Here is a 23,392-nt window from a genome sequence, read left to right on the forward strand (position 1 = left end):
AATATAATTGCAGCTGTGACTTTCTCATATATATGCAAATAGAATGACGAAAGTCCGAAAGCGATTGGTCCGACTCGGTTTGTCAGTTCGTGCACGGATTCGTGTGTGACACTTTGATATCAATCGTAAATTGCCAAGTGGCGAACGCGGTAATTATCGACGCTCGGCGAGAGCGAGAGCCGAACGAGGGTGAAAACGACACACGGAGTCCGGTTTCCGCCGCTGTGGCCGCGCGTAAAAGGCAATTTGCATCGGTTCCGATCGCCGGGCTTATCACGGAAGTTACGACAAAAGCCGTAATTAGAGCAGCAGGTTCGCTATTATCACCCACGAAGAGAGGCAGAGGTTTGCGAACGCGCGCGCGCGCGCGCTCGCTCGCGTTTTACGACTCGTCTCAGCGCGACGTATTTACGGCGGGTGTCACCATAAACTGTCGGAAACGCTCGTAATTATAGGTTAACCGACGAGCGGTCCTGCTGATTACAACAACCGTTAAATGACCGCTCGGCACTGTTGGAAGCGAGTCCTCTCCTCTATAGAACCGTACTCGCGCGAGAGACCTGATTACTTTTTCGATATCGGACAAATATTATTGACTGTCCGCTGGACGATGTTGACCTCAATGAATAAACAGCGTTACGTCAACAAATGGCTTTGCCGTTGCAAAATACGACACTCGTCAAACTCGCGCTTTGTACACTGAGAGAAAAAGTATCCAGAAAGGGATATTTACTCGGTGGATATTAACGACACATATTTACTTAAATCTATATTATTTTACTTAAATATAATAGACAATTGCTTACATGCAAAGGTAAGGTTTGAGGAATATTTTAAGAAAACGTATACTTATTTTTTATGAAAGATATTTTATATTGCTATAAAAGTACGCTGTTAATACTCATCAAACATCTTTACACCAGATATCTTTTATTAGTTAGATATTTTTTCTCTCATATAGTGTATTAAACTACCATGTACGTGAATATGCGAGGTGATGAAATGCAAGAGCGTTTTGATCACGAATGACAGAGCACCTCCGTGGCCAGAGGGGATTTGGCACTATGTTTAATTCGAGAATCCTGCCTCCACGAAGACGAGCGCGTCCGTTCGTATCGGAAGCGCGTACGTTCGGGATAAGGAGCTGCGAGAAAGGAATGAGTTATGTGTGTTTACGTTGGCACTGCGCAACGAGATGAAATGAGGCCCTCTCCCTTTCTCTATATCTTCTAAGATCGAGAATCTCCGCCACCCACGCGCGAAGCTACTACGAAGCGGAAGATCCCAATGTAATCTCGATTCCAAGTCGAGTCTCAATCGTAGATCGATCTCCACATAGAGATTTCTGGCTTGCGAAACATTCTCGTTGTGAGCTTAACGTTTACCGTAATATAACTGCAACTGCACTCGTTACGATACCAACAGCAGTTTTTCGAATTTCCCGACAAGTTGTAGAAGCAAACTGTTATGAATGAAAGTGAAAGAGAAAGAAAAAAAGAAATATCGCCGGTTTCGCGCAATCTTGCCTGGCATGGTTCGAGCATAAAATTCGTAGCCGCCGATTACGAATTGCTTAGCACCGGCGTCACCGTTGGCGTATCGACACGATCGACCCACGTTACAATTATGCGTCCGTCGTGTAATTATAGTAATCAAGAATTATTACGCGCCGCCCGGGCTAATAATACTCGTATTAGGAGCGTGTCGTAAAGTACGCCTTTCCGCGCAAGGCGCGCCATAAATTATCATAGGGGACCACACGCACATAAGTATGTAATTAAATTGATTTTAATTTAATCCAATTTAACAGCTTTATCCGCCGACGCGACCGCTAATATTGATCCGCTGTCATAAGGCGGTGTGCACATTGGCAAACATGTCGCGAATTGCGAATTGCGCACATTTGTCCTGCTTTAGGGGCTACATACGCGTGCATCCCTGACTTAAAAAAATATCCAGAATACTCATTAACTATATCCCGGAATTTTCAAAATTATCCGTTACAAAAATTCGTTACATACAGAAACAAACGGGAATTAATTTTTTGTTACGTAAACAGAGACGAGTTTTTTCCTTTATTTAAGAAAGAAAAAGAAAAAACAACAAGAATAAAAATACTTTCTGTTTTTATTTGCGGCTAAAAAAATGTGCCGGAAGTATCCAGCGACATTCAAGCACGAATAATTCGATGAGCTTGCGTGTAACTCTGCATGTCACAAGCAAAGTGCCCCAGCAATTCCAGCTATTTCGCAAAGGGAAACTGTCACGCACTATCGTTCCGCGCCGTTTATTAACGACCACGCACGGACACTACGAATTGCATGTGCGCGCTCGGATATCTTTCAATAAGCGAATTCACCTGTTCTTGCTCGTCGCTCGACGGTGTGTGCGCCGCTTAAGCGCGCCTATGTGCGCTCGCAACACGCGGCGGTCTTATGATTATGATTATACAGCAGGTGAGAGAGAGAGAAAGAGAGAGAGAGCGCGCGCGCGCGCGAAAGAATGGCCCAGGTGAGAGAGCGTGGGGGAGCGGATCGGGTTGTCCAACCAGCGGGAAGGTAGCCGCGGACTGCCCACCGCGGCCCATTGGCCGGGTTCGCGAGCCCGCGAGCGAGCCCGCTATCGTATTATCGCCGGGGCTCGCCGTTACGATACCAGCGGCGACCAGCCGATCTATCGCGCTGCCTGCACCTCGTACTACTACTACCTGTACGCGTACCTGCCGCCGCGCGCACCTGCGATCAATCGCGCGCGACTATCCGCCGCTCGATCGCGCCGCTCGCGGAGACGAAGCGACGCGTGAAAACGCGCGGATACTTATTAAACGCGAAACGCGCGACGCCCCGGCCCCCAGCTAGCATGAAAAGCGGAACGTTCCGTAGCGTAATTGGTAATCACGGTGATCACGTCCGCGGTAATTCCACGGGAACTCGTCCCGACGGGACGTTTCACCGGGACTCCGTGCGGATACCGATGCGATCGCATCGGCTAAAGTTCCTCGAGTCAGGACACCGCGTGGTGATGGCCGATTGGACCGGACCCTATCCGCCATTAGTAGGGAAGAAGCGACTAGGAGTGGGAGAGAAACTCTAAGGAGTGAGAAAGAAGCTCGAAGACTGAAGTGACCAAACATACTGCAGCTTCCTTCTCACTCGCTCGCTCATTTTTTTCTCTATAAATGGCGGACGGTGTGTCTCAACTCTTATTATTTTCTACTATTATTAATTAATAGAGTGAAATAGGCTTTGTAAACCTCTCGTCGCTCTGATCTACAAAAATCTTTTGTAAATCCCTTTACCAGCGTTTTAGGGTAATTTCAAGTTATTTATAAACTTTCCAAATGACTCTAGGGTGCGTCTCCTTTATTTCAACAGATATTATTGCCTATTCAGGGCAAGAGCAGAAAATATGCTCTGCTGTTTCTGACTTCTCCATACAGAGTCGACATATCGGATCATCAGTCTTACCATCTTATAAACATGGTATTTTAATGGGCAATGTGTTTTGTTAATAGTCGGGTTAGCATAGTTATTTCTCTTTTGCTGAGAGTAAGAGTATATTTTTCTATTTTCCATGGTTTAAACTAATGAAACTTTTAGCGTATTTATAATCAGGAAGTGACTCGCAATACTTCAACTTCTCATTTTCCTTCCATTTTTGATCAATTTTTTTATGGTTTTTGGTAAAACCATATGCGTTTTAACCTTCAGTTAAGAAACTCTGGGATCGACGAGGGAAAATCATCCGAAATTGATTAATGGCGCAATAAGATCGTCCTACTGAAAAAAGTTACCTCTTCGTGCGTCCAGTTTATATAATTAGTCTGTTATGGGGCGCTATTTTGTCCGATGGTGACCGCGCTATGCTATTTGCCGATCTGCGAATCACGTCGGGTATTTATGTGTACACCTCGATATCGCGAATGATCGATCGGCCGACACATGTTGGCACCCGAAAACAGACGGGGACGATCTGTTGGCCGTCTCGTCGACACGATTCTGGTATTTCTGGAATAATCATTGTGCGCTGGCAAAGGGCCCGCACTTCCTTCACCTTTGCAAGCGGATACGGTATTTACGTTCGGCAGTTTGTTATGTGTGGTCTATCCGCGGCGAAGCTATGCGAATAACCATTAATACCCGGATATTCTTGCTGTTTTGTCTTTTTTTTTATATATGAATATTTAAACTTTCAATATAAATATTCGCATTTAAAGAACAAAACAATAAGAATGTCCAGGAATTAATACTTTTACCTTACTCGTCTTCGATTCCGAATAAAAGCATCTCCGTCGAGTGCACGGTTTAATCTAAATTTGGTTATAAATCTTGTATCTCGCGATGTTACACGCTCCTGTAGCAGACGGGAGACATAACGCAATCTGTGATGATATCGCGACCGCAAACGTACCTCAATATTGTATCGATACAAAAACCGATAGTACACCGCGTATACAACACGCGGTGCGTCGAAGAAACGCACGAATTGGCCAGGAACGTGCGATCGGAACGAGAGCCGCGCAGGAACATGGAACGAAGCCCGTGGTATCTCGGCTACGGTCTTCTGGATCTCTCAGAAGGCGGGGGAGGAAGAGAGAAAGAGAAGAAACGCGGGCAAAACGGCTGCCGGAGCAGGACGAGCAGCGGGCAAAAGAGTACGAGGGGGTGAGTAGAGGGTAGGAGGCGAGGGGGGCTGCTGCCGACTTACAAATTATACGCGCTCAACGAGATTTACGGGTGACGCTTTGAGCGAGACCATTGTCCATCCTCGCTCACTTCTTTACCTCTTTACTCCTCCACTTGGTCGTCTTTGTCCCCTCGTGAATCGCCCACCCTGCCTCCGGCCGCTCCTCCGCGAGTCCCTTCGTTCCCAGAGGACCGCATGAGAAGGACGGGGTAAACGCGAGCGGACGATGCGTGAGCACAGGACAGGAACGAGAGGGAGACAGAGAGAGCGAGCGAGAAAGAGAGAAAGAGAGAGAGAGAGAGAGAGAGCAGTATTCGTCGCGAAAAAACCGAGGAATGCCGATCGACGAAAGGGAATCCGGTTCCAATCGGGTAATCGGGGCTCCGGGTCCTCGCGGAGGACCCAGGAGAACCCGCGAGAAGGGCGTAATGCGCGACTCGATGACGAACGATCGTACGAGCGGCTGATTTATAGACCCCGCGATATTTTCAGAGCAGGGAGAGATGACATTCCACAGGAATGAGGGTCGTTGAGATGATGTGCAGTCATCTCGAGTGTCATCGAGGGAGAATCGAGGGAGAGAGGTTCGCGAAGCAGCGTCGCTGTTTCCAATTCTTTTCATTTCGCGCAATTTGCAATCTTTAAGAGCGCCTGAAAATTCTGACTTATTCCCATGTAATTTGAATCGATTTTATTAGGGTGTAAAAGTGCGAAAAATTAAAGTATTTGTGATTTTCGAATATTTTTGTGTAATTATATATAATTCGGTATGCACATACATGATGATTCGAGAAGAAAAATGGAACTAAGTTACACAAATTGAATTTTGGACGCGATATGCTACGCGCCGCAGTGACTAGCGAAGTGGATAAAACGATCCGACACGCGTCTTCGTGCGCGATAGTGGCCGCAGATTAACTCATAGCGGATGATGAACGAAGCAGGCAGAAAGAAAGAGCGGAGAGTTTCCAGTTTGACCGTTAAATACCTGTTATCGAAACAAACCGTCATCTTCCTAATATATTTATCAAACACGCCGTGAACGACGGCTACGACAGGTGAGCGAGCGAGCGAGCAATAAGGTGCAAGGCCTCACAGCGCAGTCAAGATGTCAAAAGTCCGTTTTAAACTGGAAACAAATATTTATCGGCCTCGGGGAGGACTCTCACCCTCTTCACTCTCGCAAACAACCTTCCCCGACGTCGTCAAACAAATCCTGTCGCTCACACCCGAGAAAGCGTGTCAGTAATGACATAAAGAAAAAATATACGATCTTACCAGAGTTTATCTCAGCACTATTATATATATACATACATACATATGTGTAAAGCTCATTGTTTTTCAGCTACTACTTGTGTCGCAATTAATTTTACAGTGTCTTGATGGATGATAATAATTAGCTGATAAAAAAGAGATAATACACATGTGCTTTACTTTATATAAAAAAAACATTGGGTTGAATTAACCAAATTTCTATTAAAATATGGACGAATTCCGGTTAAAGTTACCGGAATTTTGTTCAAGTTAACAAGATTGATTTGAGTAGAATTCTGGTAGCTTCAGTCGGAATGTTTGTTTATATTTCACTAGAAATTTGGTTAATCGAGCCAAGCGTTTTTTCCGTGCGTTGTGTAAGAGATCGATTATTTTTCACGCGTATAATTTTTCGCGAGCAATACCGCAGAATTAAGAATCCTTTATAAAGTGGCGTCTCCACGGTTAACGTATATACTAAAACACGTTGTTGATGCGTACGAAGTTTACGCCAGTTTACGCCACGCTCGCCAGATAGATACGGGACGATCCGTCTCCGGATGCTGTAATCCCGAGTGACACGGGCACGATAACGTTCTATCACCGTGCAAACATTTATATAACAAAGCAGAGTACACAGCGAGTGTCGCGCTACCGAGTAATTTACTGTCGCACGCCGAGATAGTTGGAGTTCAGCTACCGAAAGTGTCACGTGATTTCGCAGCTTCGGCGATCGACGAATTCCTCGGATTCTCCGTCGACGTTGGGCAAGTCGTAACCGGCGCAGGTAAGCGGAAGGTGAAGCGGAAACCAGGTAGTTCAATAAATAAACGAAACGAGTGCGGATGTGCGGGAGAAGCGGAGTCACGCTCAAAAATAAAGAGATATTTAGAGGGAGCGTTTCTCTCACGTGGCCGATAATGCGAGAGCGCGAGTCGCGTAGCGCAAAATGAAGCCATAAATCTCAAGACGCAGTCCGCTTATAAGAGCACGGATAACTACCAAAGGAGGATTTATAGCGTCATTACTCATCCTACGCGCGCGTAACGCGCGACGTAATAATTGATAACCCAGATGACGCGCCACGAAACTGGAGCACTCGTTAGTTCCTCTCACGCTCTGCGCGGCGCATTGCGCTAACGCGAGGCTACAATTTCGTACGTGGATTTATGAAATACGGATGCACGTAGAGCAACGAGAGCGAGCGGCGGTCACGAAGGGGCAGACGACGTTGAAGCGTTCAGCGCGAGCGACGTTAACTCTCCTCATGCAACCGAGCCATCAAGATACAGCGTGATCGAGGCAATTGTTGTACATTACGCGATAATTGGGTATTATGCAATAATTGCATGTTATACAATAATCTGCGCGCGTGCCGGGCGCGGAATTCGAACGCGCGCGAGTGCGGCCAGCCGAGCAAGTCGCACGAGTAAGTGGCCGTTTACAATACGTGGTGTGAGCTTGGCGTAAGCAGAAAGAGTAGGAGGAAAAAAGAGAAATGGAAATAATTTATTTCGCTTTTTTATGTCTATACACCAGCTCCTTTACGCCGAAAGTCTTTCTGTCAAGTGAATATTTCCGGTGTAAGAGAGCTGAAGTTTAGACGTATATATACAAGCGAAATAAATTAATTTTATTTCTTATTTTTACTCTTACTCCTTACGTCAAGCTTACTCCATGTATTGTAGACGGCCACTAAGTCGGAGTCGTGAGTCGCGCCGCGTATGATTCGCGCGTCTGCTTTCACTCTTCGCGCTGGCTCGGGGAGTTCCATTCGAGGGGGGAAAGGATCTTCTCTTTGCCGCTGCTCTGCCTATATACTATTTTCCTTGAACGAGCGAGTCGACGAGCGCAAGAGCAGAATAGGCCAGACCCCAGATACCGCGCGCCACGCACACATGACTTATGTTTGTTTTAACCCTCGCTTTTATGGTCGTCGCACGTTACGGCGCTAAGGACGCGTCGAGCTGTTACTTGTCACTCTCTATCTCAGTTTTGAGGGATTTCTACGGGGTGAAGAGGAGCAAGGGGAGCGGGAACACGCCGTGTTACTCTGCCTCCTTTTCTCTCTCTTTCTCTGGTGACGCGCGCGATCGTCGTGAGACCGAGTTAAGATGTAATTACGTTGAAAATAGTGGTGCGCGAGCGATGCTTTCATCCGTCACTTATCAGACATATCAGACTCATAAATCCAAGGAGATTGCGCGAAAGCCGTTCGCACGAGATATGATACAAGTGCTTGTGTGACGTAGGAACGACAGCGCGGGCTTACTACACGACTGCCTGTGTTAACGATAAGCGTGGTCGCCCGTGTCACGTTAGATCGTGACATTGCATGCGAGCTGTAATTCGACAAGTGAAATTCAGAACGAAACCGTCCAAGACGCGAACACGCGAAGCCGGTAATCAGCCAAGTACCCGCTTATCTTTCTTAACCGAGAGGTAACCGAAACAGCAAGAGAACGGTCTTGCCGCTCCACTTGCCATCTACTGATTCCACGTGAACGCAGTGTAAATCTGCTTCTTGCGTGGGCTTGAGACGAAGCCAAACTTTTCGACAAAGATTGAACGTCTTCCTCGATACGATGATCGACGACGAGCAAGACGAGAAGGAATATGGTGTCGCGGTGAAGCGGGGTACATTGTCACTCACCAGAAAGAGCCGGTGATGGGGGTGACGAGGAGGAGGCAGATCGCCACGAGAACGGGGCGCATCTCCATCCCCTCCGCACCTCGGTAGCGCACTCGAAGTTCACCGATCGTCTCTTCCTCTTCTGGTCCGCTGTGTCGCACTGAGGACGAGGAACTCTTCGGTGAAGAGAGATCGCGACGGCGGTGGAGCTCGTGATCTTTCAGCCGGCGCGCCAACGAGCGCGAAATCGAACCGTCCGCGGCGAGTTCACCGGTCGTATGTGTCCTCGAGTCCAAGTGCACCTCGTGGCCGAATATTAGCACGCGCAGCTGACGCACTGTCCCCTCTACAACCTCGCGATTCCCTTATCGGCTCGTCCGGAGAGATTCAACATTCCGACGATCATCTCTCGAGGGAACGGGTTTTCCGGAAAAGCGCGTCGATTCGATGTAACGTTTCCGCAGTTTCACGAACTGGGTCTCTCTTCAGGGTCGTTGTCGACACGGAGGCATCGGAAGAGGGGCACGAGGTCGCGACACTTTACGTTGCAAGGACCTGCTCGGCACGTGCGGAACTCCTCATCCTTCTTGGGTCGTTTTGAGAAGGAGAGAGAGAGGGGGAGGGGAGAACGAGAAAGAGAGAGCGTCTCCCTGAGAACTATTCTTGGCGTCGCGTTTCCCGACACGTCTTACGAAGCGAAGATACCTCTTCGAGATTACGCGGCGACGGTGAGGACCATTGCTGTGCACGCTTGATCTTCATGATCGTATCGTATCGTGTGCCGAAGGTGGGCCTGGGAGCGATCGAAGATACCTTTTCGTCGGAGAAGACACGTCTTTCAGATCGCGAAAAAGGGCCGATCGCGATTCGAGGAAGACACGGAAGAAGAGCACTGACTTCCGGTTCCGTCTGCTCCCCTCTTTCTTCCCCCACCCCAGTCACCCTCTCTCTCTCTCTTTCTCTGTTTCTCAGCCTGTCTCGCCGTCTCTTTCGCGGTGGTCCTCTTCCTCTTCCTGTACTTCCGTCTCGCTTTTCTTCTTCACTCCTAGCAGGTAACGACAATGTAGGACACAGATAAGGCGTAGAAAAGTCCTCTTTTCTTGCTACGTGGACAAAAACGCGTCGCGTTCCTGCCAGAACTACGTCACCACGATCTTTGAGTGTTGCCTTACCCCCACTAACGCCAGTTCTGGGGAGTAGAGAAGAGTTACCCCCACCACACCATCCGTCGTTTTCTTCTTCCTCTTCTTCTTCCTCTTCTTCACCAGCACCAGCACCAGCAGCAACAGCAGCAACACCACCACCACCGCCACCGCCACCACCACCACCAGCAGCACCACCACCACCACCAGCACAACCATCACCACCACCACCGCCGCCGCGAGGCCACCGCCACCGACGCCGGCGACGGGTGCATCCTCGACTTCGCCGTCGCGAGAGGTACGATCTTCAAAGTGAAAGCCATCCCCCGGAGAATGACGTCGAAGACTTTTTTAATAGCGCGTTAAGGCGAATCGGCGGACGGAAGTAGGGAAGTGCGCTCGCGAAATTCGTTGCAAAATCGCAAGCGACGGCGAGGACGAAGGGGCAGCTGACGGTAGGACGGAAATGGCTAGGCGGAAGGATGAAAAAGCCGCCAAGGAGAGAACGAGATAGAGATAGAAAGAGAGAGAGCCTGCGGAGGTGGAAAAGTGGTAGGGGAGACAGCGAGGTACGGTCGTCTGCGATCGCCGGCGAGGCTCCTGGCCTGAACGAACCGTACGAGACTGTTGCGAACTAGGCAGGTGAGCGCCGCTCGGCGGCAACGAGACGCAACCGACGAGCCCCTCTTTTCCTCTTTTAACTCGCCTACGGAACCCGTCGGCACGAGGAGCCGCTCTTCGGCTCCTCTCTGCTCGCACCGCATGCTGCTTAGGATCCCACGGAGGGAGGTGCGATCATGTCTTGATCTTTCGGCTGCGCAATGTCAAGGTGATCGACGCGACGTCGAGTGATGCCGATTGGCAGGACGCGACGAGCTCACGCGATACTTGACATGCTCGGAAATGATCCAACGGATGCTGCAGGTGTTGCAAAATTCTGAGCAATATAGCGGATATGAGACTTTAATCGGAAATAACTCGCGAGCAAACGTGAAAGGGCCTCGATAACACTAATCTGATACTTTACGCAGCTACTTTTTGGGCACAACTCTCCTGATGAGCAGTCATGATAAAGCTAAGAGAGAGAGAGAGAGAGAGAGAGTACGAAATACCCAAAGTCGTTAAGGTTCGCTTTTAGACAGAGTGTGTCATGTATGTAAGTCAAGTATGTACACGCGCATATTCTTCAGATTTGCATCGTCTTATTTACGAGAGAGGAATTAAATGCACTCATCGTACCGTAACGTAATCAGAGGCGAGAAAGAAAGAAGAAAAGAAACAGCGCGATCAATCGCCCCGAAGACACGATACTCCAATGGAAGATTAGCCGAGCATCAACCTGTGTGTGACGTTCGAGTGTACCTCTTATCCCTCTACACTACCCTCTTATCCTCTCATCCCTATAATAAGAAGTTCGCTCTGTCAAGTGAATCTCGCTCGACGTGTCAATCTCGCCTGTTCCCTTCTCGCAGGCTCTCGCCAGTACGGCAGCGCGACAAAGAGGGTTCTTTTGTCGGGTGAGTTTTCAGGTCGTGAAGCGCCACGAGAAAAGCAGGTATCGATGACACTGACATTTCCCATACCTCCTCCATCTTCGTCGCACGAGGCGAGGAGAGTACGGCTCAGCGCGAGATCCGTTCTCTCTCTCTCTCTCTCTCTCTCTCTCTTGTTCTCTATGCTCTCCCTTCCGTACTAGTACGAAGACGCGAGTAAGGACTAATAACGGGGCCCCGGTAAGTCCCATTCTGATGCTTTGTGAAGACGAGCTCCGCTCGGTAGCCGTCTCATGCTTCGTCTCCCTTCGGCCCGCCACCTCTCGCTCCGACTGGATCCTCGCGCTTCTCCCTCGCTTCTTTCTCTTCCTCCTTTCGACCGGTGCGACCTGCTCCTTCTACCTCGCCTCTCCTCCCACCATATCATGGCTTTGGTACACGCTGCAGGCACCATCGTAGTGGGCTATTGAGGGCTTAAGCTGTCGGCGTGTGGCTCGCTACATCCTTTTCATCTCCGCCGCCACGACAAAGCCGCGAGCCCAGCTCGCGGCTGCAGCAGCAGCAGCAGCCTTTACCGGTTCCTGAGCACTGGCCGTTTCACAGTAGAGTATCGATGCTCCGAATTGTATTACACGGAGACCCGGCATCCTAGGAAGTAATAGATGCAGCTTCTGCTCGAAGTGCGTTCTATTTCGGCAGCGACGTACAGAATCTTTTAACGGCCGTCATTACCGCCGGGACGGCATGGTAATTATAGCGTTCGGGAGTATGTTTACTGCCGCGCGCTACACGACGATATTTTACAATCTATGAGTCTAGTTGGTGTACAAGCTCTAACAGTCACATCCAGCTAATAAGTCGAGTCGTTAGCAGGTTTACAAGTTCGGTATCCCGCGTCCCGCGGATCGTCATTCATAATCGAAGTGTACGCTTCGGTCAGCTGTGAGAAGCAAACCGACCGACCGGTTGATGCTCGGCCTTGGAAAACTTGACGTGTCTAATAAAATCAAAGGGATTATATAGTGCCAATTAATTGCACCGACGCACGCGCGATATCCTCGTGCCGCCGATCGGCAAGGGTCGCACCGTCGATCGCAATGATTGGCCTAATTGCTGGATCGACCGCCGTGCACGCAGGTCAACTGCTTCGTTGACCGAACAGTCTTGCCGAGCAATGGTTCTCGGTGTGTCACGACCGTTCTCCGTTACTTCCTGGAATAATAGCCAAGAGTAGGGACTGTGAACTAGTTCGCTCAATGGCGGAAACGATGTTTCGCGGAACAAATGCGTTGTTAATGATCCAGACTCAGGTTCGGAAGCAGAAAAATAAACTCGACCGACTTACACACGCACTCGAGAGTTAAGAGTTAAGAGTTAGTCGTGTATCATGATAATGGAAAAAATATTGGTCTGATATAAAAATGCAATCAAATGCAACGATGGTTGCGTAATTATATCTCTTGGTCTCAGCTTGGCTCTTTACCTCGCGCTACTTTCACACGCGTCGTCTCCTTTTCGGAGCGCCGGCGATCCTCAGGAATGACGCGGTCATTGATGGGATCCCGGTGATAGAGACGAGGGCGATAATAGCGGCGATGAAAGAGCAAGCGGGGAAAAAATAAAGGTGAGCCGAGAAGTAAAAATATTGCAGGAAGAGTCGACAGCAGAAGAAGTCGTCTCGTGTGGTCATATCATAACCGGCGGGCCAAGCAGCGTGAGTGGTTTTAAGCGGCGATGAAAGGGAGGGGGAATGCCTCGAAGTACGGTTCAAGGAGGGCTGGCGCGCGGAGAGAGGAGGTTCAGCGGGGGTCCGTATTACAGCTCATTTAGCAGCGGGGTCCTGTGCCCCTTTCTTGGGCGCCCCGAGAGATCCGCTCGGTCCAGAACAGGTCCGCGGACCTACGGCAAAGATGAGCCCGTTTCGTTCCCATAGAGTCGGACCTTCTGGCACCTAGAGAATCTTCCGCCCGTTAAATAGCCCCTCCCGGCCGTATCTGAGCCCTCCATTAGTACGCGGTACCGCGTAACACGCGGGATGTATAGCACGTTACTCTCGTGTCATGGACAATCTACGATTATTTTCATGAACTAAGAAAATAGACGTCTGCTTGAATTTGATTTAAATAGTCCGAGAAAGAAATGTCAACACGAAGAGGCAGAAAAAAAAAACGAGACAATTTTGCAACTGCTTATTTCGAAATCTTACGAGTTTACGTTCGTAGTTTCTGTGACTCAAATCGATATAAGTTTCTCTCATATCTCTCCCTCTCTCTCTCTCTCTCTCTTTCGTTTGTCATTCGGAGCGAGAACGATATTTTGAGTGACCGAGCAGAACGAGAAGCGTAGGTAGAGCAGAAAGGGAAGTCGGAACGTATCGAGATGAGGAGGGGAAGAACGGTGTTACCGACTCGTGACCAACACAGACGCGAAATAGCCAGTAATTTATGGGTGAGACTAATTACCGGGGAATGCAGCTCCTTCGACTCTCCTCTGTTCCTAAGACCGCAACTGCACCAGACCAGTTTTCAGAGACGAGGAGAGCCGCCGCCTCTCTTATACCGCCATCGTCGCCCTTCCTGACTTTCTCGCTCTCTTTCTCTGTCATCCCGATTCGATCCTCTCTCTCCCTTTGGCCGCTCCGCTGCCCTGCGAGCGTTTATGCGCTTGAATTTCCCAACCTGCATACTAATTCCGCCACGGCGCTGATTGGCTCGCGCGCACTAATTACGCCCGTCGATCCTACGAAGCGATCTATCTGTTTCCACATCTCCATATAAGGCACGATGAGAGTACAACGTATACAATGTGCTACAAAAGCACGTTGTAGGTTTCACTTTTTTGCGAACGAGAAAAATAATTCGCGATCGTGCTCGATGACTCGTCAAATTAAATTCATCACGCGCTCGCGCGCGCGCGAGAGTTCTAAGAATACATATAATAATTATATGTAATTAATTATATGTATAATAAAATTATTATTTGTTGAGAGGAGAAGAAACTTAAAGAAAAAGTTAAAGAAGATTCCAATTATACTCCACAGTGTTCTCCGTAACATGATAACGGTGATTTGAGTTGAACGCTTGAAATTACCGCCGAATGCGATATCCGCTTGTTTCGTCAAGTGCTAAGCCGCTGGCAACGACGTTATATTGATTAAGTAATTAAACCGAAGCGTTGGGAATAGAGGCGAGACTGAGAGTCGATATCTAACCGGGGCAATGGAAAAGAGAGAGAGAGAGAGAGCCAGAGGGAGACGCGCTGACATGTTCTCACGGGTTAACGCGCTCGGAAAAAGGTATTAGAACAATACCCACGATCGTCATCGGGCGTCATTTGTACATTAGTCCGACCCGGTAATTTTGACCGCGTTCGGTACACCCGATGCAACGATTCCTCCTCGTTAAATGCCATTATCCTGGACACCCGGTCGCCGCATGAGTCGTGAATTCCTGAGAACCTGCTCGAACACGCTGCCGCTGCTTGTCGAAACGGTAGAGGCGGACCAGCGTTATATAGAGGGAGGAACAGATTCTTTTATTATGACGAGAGTATAGAGGAAGGAAAAGAGAAAGAGAAGGAGAGAGAAAAGGGGAAGGAGTGAGAGGGAGCGCGGGAGGGACATGGAAAAAAAGGGACGAGACACACTAATGTACACGCGCGATGAGCGCGCCTCGACAAAGCTGCAGAATGTTCTACGGCATGATTTTTTTCAGTCCCGACTCTCGGTATCCTCGCTGTTCTGCATGCCACGTCGGCCGATGGCACGCCAGGCATTCGCGGCAAGTAATAGGAACGGATCGTTATAACGACCGAAGTCACGGGTGTCTGGTGATCAATTCGGCTAATTGACTGCGCGAGAATGGCAAGAGTTTTCGCCTAGCTCCGCTACTAATGACCTGGACCTTGCGGAATGGAGCTCACGGCGACACTAACTCTCTCGGACGCCGGGGAGGGACCGCCGCATTTTTACATATTGACGACGCGTTATTAACACTGTAAACTTGCGCCGTCGATTTAATCGACCTTCGCTCGAGTGTTCTTCTCGGGATCATCAATCCTCCTCCAGACGGGGAGCGATGAGATAAGCGGAAATTATGATTTCTCGAGCAGTGACAAACGTAAGAATAATTTGTGAAACGCACCTCAGGGAAGTGAACAAGAGTATGTAGAGTCTAATCATGAGAAAGATACAATTGTCGTCAAATTGTCTTTTCGCGGAAAATCAAGGACGTATTGTTGGTGGCATCGAGGCCGAGGAGATGATCCAATTCCATTAGTCTACACTTGCCCGAGGAATCTTCGAAATGCACATCTTTCGGCAAGCGTAACATTCCTCGTGTCAAGCTCACATGTCACAGTCTCGAACAGTCGAAGGATCAACCCGCGCGGAGGAGTCCTGAAGGCTGCTGCCTCGATTCTAACTTGTAACGATTCTATACACGAATCTATGAGCGAGCAAGGTGGACGAGCACAGGGAAGAGGGGGTGGTGAAGGGAGATACGCGCAGACATTTTTTGCCACGAATTTCGCAAGGCCGCGCGTCGCGTCGCAGACGGTCGGTCGATCGGTCGGTCGGTCGAACTGGGCCTCGTGACCGAGTAGTGGCCCCGGGAGCTGCGGTTGGGACCGATGGCGTGTCATCGGTCCCACGACAAAGAAAGACCGGGACGAAGTGGATCCGGCCGTTTTTCTGCGTCGTGACGTCTCGCCGATTTATTGCGCGCCGTTCTATCATCTACATTCCGATATCCTCTCGGATCTTTGCATTCGCGTTGAAGCTCTACCGCGGAGACATCGGTCGCGCGTAAGGTATTAAGGTACCTCCGGGTACTCGCTACGGCCATTTTGGTTTGCGAGAGATGACTCGCTCAGAATTCTTGCGTGCCATTTTCATACATTGAATAACTAAACTCTATGGATCTCTCAACCATGATATTCGTCCTGCAAATAGAGAGACAGCAATATTCCTTCGTTTGAAGCAACTATACCATATTGAGGATATACTAACTGAACATTACGTATCATAAGAACAGTGGCTATGTACTGTATTAATAGGCATGTAACAATAGCAACTTGTAACGCAATATCTATTTAACTTGAAGGCACATAAATGTTCTCTAACTATAGAGAACATGGATACGACAACCATAACATTTTCTCCGTACACGTTGAATTTACGGCTATCTGTTGACTGTCACGGATGCAAGGATAATTTTCGGAGCATTTTACAAGTATGCTTAAGCGATATCAAAAGTGTTTCTTCGTACAAATACTTTTTATCTGGAAATAGCAGTGCAAGAATCTTGGACACGCGTTTATTCGTTTCTAGCGTCACCAATCAAGAGTTCCGCGGCGAGCAGCCAGGAGCCTAACCGTCAATCCATATCGACGTCATCTTTACATCCTTAAGTTTTACTCCCCGTGCGTAACTGCAGATAGAATCACGGTCGGGAAATAATCGACTAGTCGAATAATTAACTCGGAGTTAATTAACTCTTATTATCGCCACGACCGAACATTAAGAGCCGAGGCTCCGGGAGTCCGAGATACCGGCGGAGATCGACACGCTTTTCTCGCGCACGACGCCGCGGCCCGCTATCTATCTCGTTCAGCTGTAGGATTTTTTTCCTAATTATCGAAGAGGCCACACCACACCGCGGCGAGCGGCTGCGAAGCGGCAGCGTCGTTAATACGCGGCAGATACCAATCGGCAGGCCGTTTCTGTAAGGGTAATAAGCACGCTCTTTACTGAGATGGAAACTGATCCGCGCGCGGGATCCCGAGAGCGGGCGTTTACAGCTCGGCGCGTTTTGCGATCGAAGTGGGTAAACAGATGCCCGAGTAAACGCGCAGTGGCAATTACACGGCACTTACGTCCTTCTTTCTCTCTTTCTCTCTTTTGGGCCCGGCCTCGAGATACGAGGTAACTTCTCCTCTTCTCTCCTTCTCTCTCTATTACACTCTGCCTCTCGTCTCGTCTCCCTCGTCCACCTTCGTTCGTCTACCTCCGTCTGTTTCTCTGTCTCTCCCTTTCTATCACCGGCGCGAGTTTCTACAATGGTAATTACGAGGCAACCCGCTCGTAAATTTCACATAGGCTAAACGCACGGGGCAACCGCGAACGCCGCGTGCCCACTTTCTATTTCCCATAGGATCTCCGGTCTGGTGTACCAGCGGGCATCGATACGTTCCGCGGTGATGGTTCGGAGAGAAAAAGATATATATATATATATATATATATATATATATATATATATATATAAAGAGTGAACTGGGTGGTGGACGACGATATTCCGGCTGACCCGACCGGGTTAGGTGACTCCGTGTGCGCCGCGTGTTCTCCACTTGTCCCGCGGCCGATGTCGCCGTTTCTACCTCTGTCTTCCCTCCGCCTTTTCTACGCAGTATTATTGCCGAGATCGAGCACTCGATTCTCGTGTATACCCTGGCCGGTATGTCGTAAATAATTCGCTGGCTCGCAGCCATGGAATTTTGGTATTCCTTGTCGGGTGGAGACGATTCATTCAATGTTTGTCTCTCCCTCGCCGCACACAGCGAGTACAGAGAAATATACGTGCCTCTCACATTCTTTTGCAAAAAATTGAATCAATTATCAACAAAATCATTTCCTCACGACTCACACGAAGTTGGACATTGAAAAATTTTGATAAGCTGATCTTTCAGATGCGCAAACGAGATTAAATATTCTCTGTTAAGTCTGATATTTTTTCCGTCCATTGTTACTTTCTAGTTACTTTTTGTCCTAGTTACTTTCGCGAAATAGCAAGTGTAAGCGGAGTGGCATGTCTATAGAAGCGTGAGAATATTTTGAGTTGTCGATCCAGTGTCCCGTTTGCACGGTCTATAGCGGCGTGTGCGGCGCATACTAATGCTCCGCTTACGCCGAGTATCTGAACGTCGCATCTACATCACCGCGCGACTATTTCGTACACGTCACGATTTCGCGAGGGCAATAAATCCCACGCGGTCCGCGTGTCCCCGCGCGATTTTTAGTGTGCCGTACCGCCCGTATTTTCCTCTGCGAATGGAGATCTACACGATCCCGATCGCGTTCGCGGCGTGTATCCGCGCTCGCAACACGCGGCTCGTGCGGACTGATCGCGCGCGAAATCGTTCTCACAGAGCTCGACGGATCGATGTATCGAACCGTCCGCGACGATGTGGCGAAAGGCGAGCGTGTGTCACGACGTGTCGCGGAATGGACAACGCGAGGAGACACTTAGCTTTCCCGAGCTCCGCGGCTCGTGAAATCGACGCGGAAGCGCGACCGCGAGAATGCCATTTCGATGAAAAAGGTGAGCTATCAAGCTGTAAATAGCATTTTTAGTGCGCAATCGAGATCGCTTGTTTGGATATTTACCAAGATCGCTGAGTAAGACACGCTTCTGCGATTAATCATTGAAAGAGCAGATTTCTAATCTAATCGTATGTCGTGAAACACATAGCCTGCTGCTTGCCGATAGCTCCTTTTACCTAGCTGAAACGCACGTGTCTGTTTGAGAGAATAAAAAAAATCGACCCCTCGATAAATATTAGCGAGCGATTAAAGCGGAACGCGGCGATACCTGTCGCGTCCGCGCGCAGCCGACGCGAAATCGAGAGGAGGCGGGCTTCGCGGCGATTCCGTTTGTGCTCTGCTAGGAGCTCAAGATGTGTCTCGAGCCCATCAAAAGCGGGCCTGGGCCCGAGCCGGCGTTATAATTTGAGGCGGTTTCAGGGAGGTCCTGGGCCCGAGGCCCGAGCGGGTCCAGTTCAATGAAGTCATCAGCTAGCTCGGCCTGTGTGCATGCGTGTGTGTGCGCGCGTGTGCGTGTGTGTGCGCGCGCGCGCGGCGCTCTGTTATTATGCCGCGGTACCGCGGCACCACGCTCGCTCCTTCCTTCTCTTTTCGCAACGCGCGGCCTCGTCGATCCCACCGAATATCCACGTTCGTGGATTTCGCGCGCGGACGCCGTTTTCAATCTTCGCCTTGCGAAAGTCGGCCCGAAAATGACAGGAGGCCACAAAGTTGCGATCAATTACGCGGCTGGATGTGTTCGGTTGAAATAATGCCGGCGCAAAATGCGCCGTAATTTATGGATCGTAAATTACACTAAACTAGAATAATACGAGCGATACGTCTGCACGCGTACCGCGAAACCGCGTAACGTTTAACGTTCGCGTTTATGGTATCTTTTATACTCACAGGCATCCGCTTTTTCCGCACGTTTCCGTTTGCAGTAACGCGACGCCGGGGAAATAGAATAGTGTCCGGCAATTCGCGTTCAGAAATGTCTCGGAGGGAGACAAACTGCAAAAAAAAATGAAAAATTCATTAAGAAAAGTTCACATTTTTACTTGATCTTTAGAATTTTGATATAAATTTGTGAACGTTGTTTTCTAAACGAGTCCACACGACTCTCTGGTTACATTCTTATTTACAGAGAATCAAATCTATAACTGTTACACGATGAAATGAAAATTTTATGCAATTTGCTGTCTTTTTCAAATATTGTATTTATAATTAATAGTCAAGGCAGATACACGATAAAATGCCTTAAAATTTAAGTAATTTTTATATGCTATTAGATATAATTTGTAATATTCTACATAATTCACGTCTACGTGAAGAATGAGTGTGTATACATTACGCAGGAAATATGTAAACAAGCCGCGTAGATCGTAATCTTGAAAACTACGCCACAGCCCTGGCTTGTGCTAACAATGCGCAAGAATCGCGAGCAACGATGACAACTTAGCCGAGGTGAAAACGATTATTCTCACACATGAGCGGCACGGTATGTCCGTATCTCTCCGCTCAGGTGCGGCGATAACCAAATCGATATATTCTAACAGCAAACTGTTCTATCGCACTACTTAACTATCAGCAACTGTTCCATCGCACAACGGAGAAGGGTTCGAGAGAGCGAGGGAGTAAGAGAGAGGAAAAAGGGACGCGATACGACAGGTAGTTTGTTATGAAAAATCCCGTCGGCAATAGTCACGGTAATAGACTCGATTACAGTGCCGATAACGACACGGCGCGGCGAGCCAATAGCGTACGAAGTATGCGGAAGCGACGATTAGGACCGTAAAGTGATTGGAAACCCGAGGGAAATGTGGGTAAACACCGGCAGGTTCCTCGGCGAACAGGTTGGGAAGCCAACGACGGGAAGGGAGATAAGCTCCAGGGTGGTACGCACATATACTATATACGAATCCTAATCTCACGACCGGCAGTAAGGCGGACGAGGGTTTCTTTTACAATCGGGGACTGGGGGCCAATTAGATTCGAAGTTCTTAATCCGTTTATCAGCCGCGCCATGATGCACGATCCGCTTCCATCGGAACGGATAAAAGGGGCTCTGGACTAGACGGCGAGAAGGTGGAACGCGATTGCGCCGCGGCCTGCGGCCCGCGTCACCGATGAAAATAAACTCCCACGTCCGCCGTCTCGATTATGCCGACGTGTCGATCTCCGCCGTGTGTGTGTGTGTGTGTGTGTGTGACTTTTCGAAATTTCGCTCGACGTTCTGTTCGCGCGCGTTCGCGGTCCGCTATTTCGCTAAGGAATGAAAACAAATGCCAATACTGTACAGAGTTAGTTAACAAAATATTCCATACCTTGTGTACATGCAAATTAAATCAAACTAAAAAATTCTTCTACCATTTTGCAAACAATCATGTAAAGTTTTCAGTTACTAATTAAAGGAGATTAGCAAATGATTGCGCGCGATACGGCACATGAGCTATGAAAGCGTGCAGTCATGCGTTTTAGATCAGGTTAAACTGAGCAAGAAAGTCCTATACAATTTTGCAAATAACCACGTAGATTTTTTAGTTATTAATTGAAGAAGATTGGCGTGCGATAATGCAGCAATGTTCTTTAATTAATAACTAAGAATCTACGCGCATTATTTGGCAAAATGGTAGAGGATTTTTTTGTTAAAATTGATCTAATCTGCATGTGCACACCAGATATGGGACACTTTGCGTCCTCAGACATCCCGTATGCAAATGAGCACTTTGTTATTCGCGCGATCCGCATGGATTCAATTGACAACAGTTGCAAACAAATGCAAGGGTTACATCGCGCATGATAAGGAAGAGAGAGAGAGCGACAGAGAGATATTCGCGGAGGAGAAAGAGAGCGAAAAGAAAACGAAAAGACACGGCCACGTCTGAAAGGGAAGGGCAAACAATTAAATGTCGGCGCAAACACCGTAACGACTGCGTTTATTCCCTCGCTAGAGGCTTTGTGGCGGGCGCATTCGGTAAACCGAACCGCGCAGGGCCCGTGGGCCCCATTACCCTTCTAAACGATCCCTTTTTTCTCTTCCCCGAGCCGGCCGAGCTAGCCACCTACTCGCACGGAGCTCGTCACGAACGAATCCACGAGGCGAATCGCTGAATGCCGACGGTGAAGCGCGCGATGGTAGCGTTGAAGCTTCCACTAATGACGCGCCGCATCCCCGGACAATGCGGGCGTAGTTGCGTCAGCAACAACGTGTTTTTACGCCGCGGACCCGACGTAGGTCCCCTCCCTCTTCCCTTTCCCCTTCGCTCTCGTGGAAGCCACGACTTCCATAATACAAGGTTATTAATGATCGATAACTATAGATATTAATCGCGAGCGATATAACATCGGATGGTATAGCTCCGCGCGCTTTAAGCGCGTGTGTTCCTCTTCGACGCGAATTTCAGTGTGATTTGTCATTTTACGTAATAATAAGAGAAGTGTAGTTCGCGCATCAATGTTGTTTTACCGTCATGATTAAAGAGCAGATGTAAACGCAACGTGCGAAATAAGACAAAGTGAGTAAAGTGAGCCGAGCGAGATAGCTGAAGGCACACAAGCGTACATTACCGAGCGTAGCTTACATTTCGACGCGAAGGATCGGGAGGATGCTGTGAAAGAACTGAAACTCGTGGCTGGAAACATTCTCTCGTAAACATGTACGATTTGTTTGGAGATGAGAGCGCGTTAATCGCGCGGGGGGAGGGATGTTTTAGCGGCGAGAAGCAGTGAAAACGCGGCGCGAAACGTCGGGGCGAGACGCGAGGTTAAAGATAGAAAACGACAAAGAGGAAAGCAGCCCGCGAGACGGGGTGTGGGAAGAAGAGAACGGGAGAGGAAAGATCTCTTACTCATCGCGAGGTCTCCTCGGCCTCCCTTCATCAGCGGGCAGAAGGGGGGCCCCGTTGCACCGTGGGGGCCTCCGGCACGGCATTCGTGTGGATATTAGGGCGATTGTCGTGCCTGATTCGGTACGGTCTTGAAATAAGGCCCCCGCGGGCTGACAGCGGCAAGCGGCCCCTCGTACAAAGCCGGGTAACGGGGCCCACCCTTCGACTCTCTTCTGCGCGAGGAGTTCCTCCGCCGCCCCCTCCTGCTTCTCCCCGACGCCTCCGAGCGGCCTAATCTCCCTGTCGAGCTTCTCTGTCTCCTCCTCTCACTCTGCCATTTCCTCCCTCTTGTTTCGATCCGCGACGCGACCGCGATATTATTCCCGACAGCGACGTTAGAAGTGGGACGAGTCGATCGTCGAAAAATTATTGTAATTATCCTCTCTTCTCGTCTCGCGTTCAATTAAGCGCGCGCGAGCTCCTCTTTTTCATAACATCCTTCACCGGCCGCCGCGGTAATCGTTATTATCCCCGCGATCGGTAATCCACGACACGCGCGCTGCGCAACAGCCAGGATACGCTGCTCATCGGCGAGATCGGCCGTAAGTGAGAAATCAGAACACAGCCGACATCTCCCGGAAGATCGAACGAGCAGGACGATCTGCGAGGATCGAGAAGGCTGGGAGTTGCCGTGGTAGCACCTTCCGCGACTTCGGAACCTCTCGCTCGGAGGTCCACTCTAGTCGCATCTCTTTCCCTCTCGCGGCCTCACCGAGCTCTGTATCATCCTCCGGGCTCCGGTGTACCAGTCGGCATCGTGTGAAGTCCGGCCGAGCCATTATATCCCCCTTCGGCCGCCTTCGAGGTGTATATACTATCCAGGCATCTTCAGGCATCGTGAGGACGAAGAGGGTGAGGGATGCGAGGGCGATGTTCTTTCCTTCTCTCTCTTTCGTCTCTCTTGCGATCTCTTTCTCGCTCACTCCGCTCTCTCTCTCTCTCTTTATTTCTCTCTCTCTCTCTCTCTCTCTCTCTCTCTCTCTCTCTCTCTCTCTCTC

The 23,392-nt window shown here is 49.2% G+C and overlaps 1 protein-coding gene across 2 annotated transcripts in view; it reads right to left on the reverse strand.

Annotated features, from left to right (window-relative positions):
• Window positions 1-23,392, reverse strand: part of LOC116850305 (protein Wnt-6) — a 119,770-nt gene that overhangs the window by 35,677 nt on the left and 60,701 nt on the right. The window contains exons 1-2 of one of the 2 annotated variants that reach the window (XM_032828430.1): window positions 9,745-9,852; window positions 8,594-9,617 (exon numbers count right to left, since the gene is read on the reverse strand). In XM_032828430.1, coding sequence (XP_032684321.1) covers window positions 8,594-8,661 — 68 coding nt within the window. In that variant the 5' untranslated portion in view covers window positions 8,662-9,617; window positions 9,745-9,852. Of the gene's footprint in view, window positions 1-8,593; window positions 9,618-9,744; window positions 9,853-19,413; window positions 19,519-23,392 lie in introns of those variants that run through there. The other variant, XM_032828438.1, reaches the window with a different exon arrangement.

Source organism: Odontomachus brunneus, unplaced genomic scaffold, assembly GCF_010583005.1.
Source record: "Odontomachus brunneus isolate Ranch 3 - 2012 unplaced genomic scaffold, Obru_v1 Obru_scaffold_005, whole genome shotgun sequence".
Taxonomy (NCBI): Eukaryota; Metazoa; Arthropoda; class Insecta; order Hymenoptera; family Formicidae; genus Odontomachus; species Odontomachus brunneus.